We start from the raw sequence: 5,000 nt of genomic DNA, 5'->3' as shown, positions 1-5,000 counted from the left end.
CTCTCTCGCATTCTCTCTCTTTCTCTTTCCCTTTCCCTCCCCATTTCCCTCCCTCTCCCCTCCCATCTCCCCTCCCATCTCCCCTCCCTATCTCCCTTCCTCTCTCCCTCTCCCTCCCTCTCTCTTTCTCCCTCCCTCTCCCCTCCCCTCTCTCCCTCTCCTATCTTTCCCTCTCTCCCCTCTCCCTCCCTCTTCCCCTCCTTCCCTCTCTCCCTCCCCCCTCTCTCCATCTCCCCCTCTCCCCCTATAGATCTCGCCTTGTTCTGCCAAATAAGCTTATCTCGACATTCCTTCGTTTCACAAACTGTCTCGCTTAATCTGCCAACAGCTCTGGCATTTTCCGAGAGTGACTTACAGATAGATAGCTACTTTTCGTTTCAGAAAATTTCGTTTCGTCCTTGTAAAGGAATTAGAAAGTTATGAAAATATGATAGCAGTGATGGTCATGACGGTGAGAGACATTATGATGGTGGTGGTGGTGGTGATAATGGTAATGATAGTAAGAGTAGTAATAATGATAATATTGATGATGATGATGATGATAACAATGATGATGATGATGATGATGATGATGATGATGATGATGATGATGATGATGATGATGATGATGATGATGATGATGATGATGATGATGATGATGATAATGATGATAATTTTAACAATAATAATAATAATAATAATGACAAAATAACAGCAATAATAATAACAATAGTAATAATACTAACATTGAAATAATAACAATGACAATATTAATTCTAACAATAATAATAATCACATCCCTTCCCCCTTGCCCCTTTCCCCTCCCCCCCAATCTTTACCCCCATCCTTCCCCAACCCCCTCCCCATCACCCCCACCATCCCCACCACCCCCACCACCCCAACCCCCACCACCTACGTATCCTCACCTGGTCCAGATGCCGGTGAACTGCGGCACCAGAAAGGAGGCGATCGTCTGCGAGGTCATGTGCCGCTCGCCGTCCGTGTAGTAAAGGGAGATGTTGGTTGATCCCACGTTGCCCGGCGTGATGGAGACCCCGAGTTGGATCAGGTTCTCGAGGGGATTGACGACGGCAAACAGGAACATCGGCTCTGCGGTGTCGGGCTTCACGGCAACGAGGATCTATGAGAGGGAAAGAGAGAGGGATGGCTGGTTAGGTCGTGCGGGTGAGAGACAGAGAGAGAGGGTGATGATGGTAGGAGAGAGAAAGGGGGGAGGAGGAGATGGAGAACAGGAAAGAAGAGGAAAAAAAAGAAGAAAAAGATGAAGATGAAGAAGAAGAAGAAGAAGAAGAAATAGAAGATGATGATGATGAAGAGCAGCAGCAGCAAAAGGAGAAGAAGGAGGAGGAGGAGAAGTAAGAGGAAAGAGAAGACAAGGAGAGGAACCAAGAGAAGGAGGCGAAGGGAAAATAATAATAATAAGAAGAAAAAATAGATAGATAGATAGATACATAGATACACAGATAGATAGACAGACAGATAGATAGATAGATGGATAGATAGATAGACAGACACACATAAGCCAACATACACATTCTCTCCACAGACATGTGTGCATCCACATTCCCCGTGCTCGCGCCCACCGTGCATTCGCGCTTCCGGAAGGCCACGCCCATCCCCTCAGCCGCCCCACGGAGGCGGCAGCCAAGGCCACGGCGACCGAAGAGCCACACCAACTCTTGTTCCAAATCGGCCGCTCGCTTTAAGCTCTGCCCTTCCCCTCTCCACTTTCCCTTGCACGCACACACATACATATATACATATACTCATATTCATATATAAAAAATAAATAAAATAATATTTATTCTAATATTATATATTTTATTTATTTTTATTATATATTATATATTTACCCATTATATATCTTCATTTACCATACATACATATAAAAATAAACCCAAATTAATATACCTATATTATACACATATTCATTTATTATAATATATACATATTTTATATATATTTTATATATATTATATATATTAATATTTTATATATATATATGTATATTGATTACATATATATGTCTATGCCTATTCTTCTTCCCTCCTCCACCTCCTCCTCCCCCATCCTCTCCTCCTCCCCGCCCGTTCATCTCCCTCACACTCGCTTGTTGGAGCAAAACCCTTTTATTATCATTATCTTTTCGAAGCAAAAGGGATGGGGTTTGAGGGAAGGAGAGAGTGTTCCCATATGGGGGGCAAGGGATTTCAGAGATAGGACAATGGATGTAAAGTTTTTTTCTCTTCTATATATCTCTCTTCTTCATCTTACTCTTCTTTTTTCCATCTCCCTTGTGTTTTTCCTTCTTTCTTATTTTCTTTTTCTTTGTTTGTTATCGTTGATGTTATCATAATTTTCATTATCATTATCATTATTTTCGTTCTCCACCTCCCCCCCCTCCACCTCCACCCCCCCTCCCCCTCTACCCCCACCCCCACCTCCCCCTCCACCCCCCCCCCCCCCCACCCCCCCCTCCCCCCCCCCCTTTTATTCATGCCACATCATTATCGCTCTCCCTCGCATGACCTGTCACTCGCTGTCATGCACTAACTGATGAATGACTCGCCTCGCGCGGGAGAAAGTGACAGATCGTCCCTATATATATGATCTTTTTTTGTGTGTGCAATTGTGGTTTTCTCTGCAGCATTATTCACTTGCAAATGTTGTTTGTATTCTTTGCGACATTATTCATTTGTAAATGTTGTTTGTTTTCTTTGCAACATTATCCATTTGCAAACGTTTCTATTCTTTCAAAATTTTTGTAATGTTTATATTCTTTGCAACATTCGCTTGAAAAAATGTTTTTTTTTTGCACATTATTCTTTGCCAAAGTTTTTTTTTGACTTGTTCATTGCATTTTTTTATTTTTCAACATTTCTTTGCAAAAGTTGTTTCTTTTTCAATTCACTTACAATGTTTATATTCTTTTTCAACATTCCTTGCAAGTGTTTTAGTATTATTTGCAATATTGTTTCATTGTTTATATAGAGTTTTGTTTTAACTTATTCTATTTTATTTATTATTATTTATTTTTTCAAAAGGGTTTCGTTTCTTGGAAGTTTCCCCTTCTTTTTTTTTTCTTTCTTTTTTTTTCTTTTTTTTTTTTTTTTTTTTTTTCTTCTTCTTCTTTTCTTCTTCTTCTTCTTCTTTTTCTTTCTTCTTCTTCTTCTTCTTTCTCTTCTTTTTTCTTTTTCTTTCTCTTTTTCTTCTTTTTTTCTTTTTATGTATCTCTTTTCTTGTTCTTTTTTTTCTTTTTCTTTCTCTTCTTCTTCTTATCCCTCTCCTTCTTCTTCTGCCCTTTATCATCATTTTATCCTCATCTTTATCATCCTTTATCATTTCTTCATCATCCTCGACGCCACTCGAGGATGAAACCCGAGAAAGGAGAAAAAGAAAGTTTCTGAGCATCTTGGAGATTCCTTGCGAGGAAAGACGCTCTCGATCAGACTCCGCTCCGGGAGGCGATAAGACTCCGCTCCGGGAGGCGATAAGACTCCGCTCCGGGAGGCGATAAGACTCCGCTCCGGGGGGAGGCGATAAGACTCCGCTCCGGGGAGGCGATAAACTCCGCTCCGGGAGCGATAAACTCCGCTCCGGGAGCTAAACTCCCCTCCGGGAGGGGATAGATCCGTTCTCCGGGAGGCGATAAGACTCCGCTCCGGGAGGCGATAAGACTCCGCTCCGGGGAGGCGATAAGACACCCCTCCCGGGGGGGGGCGATAAACTCCGCTCCGGGACGATAAGACTCCGCTCCGGGGGGGGGCATAAGACCCGCTCCGGGGGCGATAAGACTCCGCTCCGGGGGCGAAAGACTCCGCTCCGGGGCGAAAGACTCCCCTCCGGGGACGATAAGACTCCGCTCCGGGAGGGGATAAACTCCGCTCCGGGAGGCGATAAGACTCCGCTCCGGGGAGGCGATAAGACTCCGCTCCGGGGAGGCGATAAGACTCCGCTCCGGGGGGCGATAAGACTCCGCTCCGGGGAGGCGATAAGACTCCGCTCCCGGGAGCCAATAAGACTCCGCTCCTGGGGCCCATAAGACTCCGCTCCTTTGGGGCCGATAAAATCCGTCCGGGAGCCATAAGACCCGCTCCGGGGGGCCGATAAGACTCCGCTCCTGGGGGCCGCTAAGACTCCGCTCCCGGGAGCCGATAAGACCCCCCCGGGGCCCTTGGGGGCCGAAAGACTCCGCCCCGGGGGGCCGATAAACCCCCGCCCCTTTGGGCGAAAGACTCCCCTCCGGGGCCGATAAGATCCGCTCCGGGGCCCTAAGAAACCGCCCCTTGAGGCGATAAACTCCCCTCCGGGGGGCGTAAGACTCCCCTCCGGGGGCGATAAGCTCGGGAGCCGATAAGACTCCGCCCGGAGGCGTAACTCCGCTCCGGGAGCCGATAAGACTCCGCTCCGGGGAGCCGATAAGACTCCGCTCCGGGGGAGCCGATAAGACTCCGCTCCTGGGGGCCGCTAAGACTCCGCTCCGGGGAGCCGATAAGACTCCGCTCCGGGGGGGCGATAAGACTCCGCCCTTGGGGCGATAAGCTCCCCTCCGGGAGCCGATAAAATCCGCCCGGGAGCCGATAAGACTCCGCTCCGGGGAGCCGATAAGACTCCGCTCCGGGGGGCCGTAAACTCCCTCCTCTTTGCTCCGCCCCCAAAAATTCCCCAATAAATTTGGGGGGGTAATTCCCCCCTTTAATTCCCCCTTTTTTTTTTTTTTTGAGGGGGACGTTTGGGTGTTTGTTTGTGTTTTAGTGTTTTTGTCTGGTTATCCGTTCTTTTGTTTCTTTTTCTTGTGCTTTTTTTTCTTTCTCGCTTTTTCTTTTTCTTTCTCTTTCTCTCTCTTTCTTTCTAACTCTCCATATACCCATCATCCTCTCTCACTTCCTCTCTCTCTCTCTCTCTCTCTCCATCCGTCTCCTCCCTCTCTCTTCTCTCTCTCTCTCTCTCTCTCTCTCGTCTCTCATCTCTCATCTCTCTCTCGCTCTCTCTCACCTCTC

The 5,000-nt window shown here is 46.7% G+C and overlaps 1 protein-coding gene across 1 annotated transcript in view; it reads right to left on the bottom strand.

Moving 5' to 3' along the window:
• Nucleotides 1-5,000, bottom strand: part of LOC119580053 (collagen alpha-1(XV) chain-like) — a 149,576-nt gene that overhangs the window by 105,206 nt on the left and 39,370 nt on the right. The window contains exon 4 of the mRNA XM_037927952.1: nucleotides 906-1,120. Within this exon, the coding sequence (XP_037783880.1) occupies nucleotides 906-1,120 (215 nt within the window). The remainder of the gene's footprint in view (nucleotides 1-905; nucleotides 1,121-5,000) is intronic.

The sequence above is a fragment of the Penaeus monodon genome, chromosome 13, assembly GCF_015228065.2.
Source record: "Penaeus monodon isolate SGIC_2016 chromosome 13, NSTDA_Pmon_1, whole genome shotgun sequence".
NCBI classification, from domain to species: Eukaryota; Metazoa; Arthropoda; class Malacostraca; order Decapoda; family Penaeidae; genus Penaeus; species Penaeus monodon.
The sequence above is the reverse complement of the archived record's forward strand: the minus strand, read 5'-3'. Positions and strand labels throughout refer to the sequence as shown.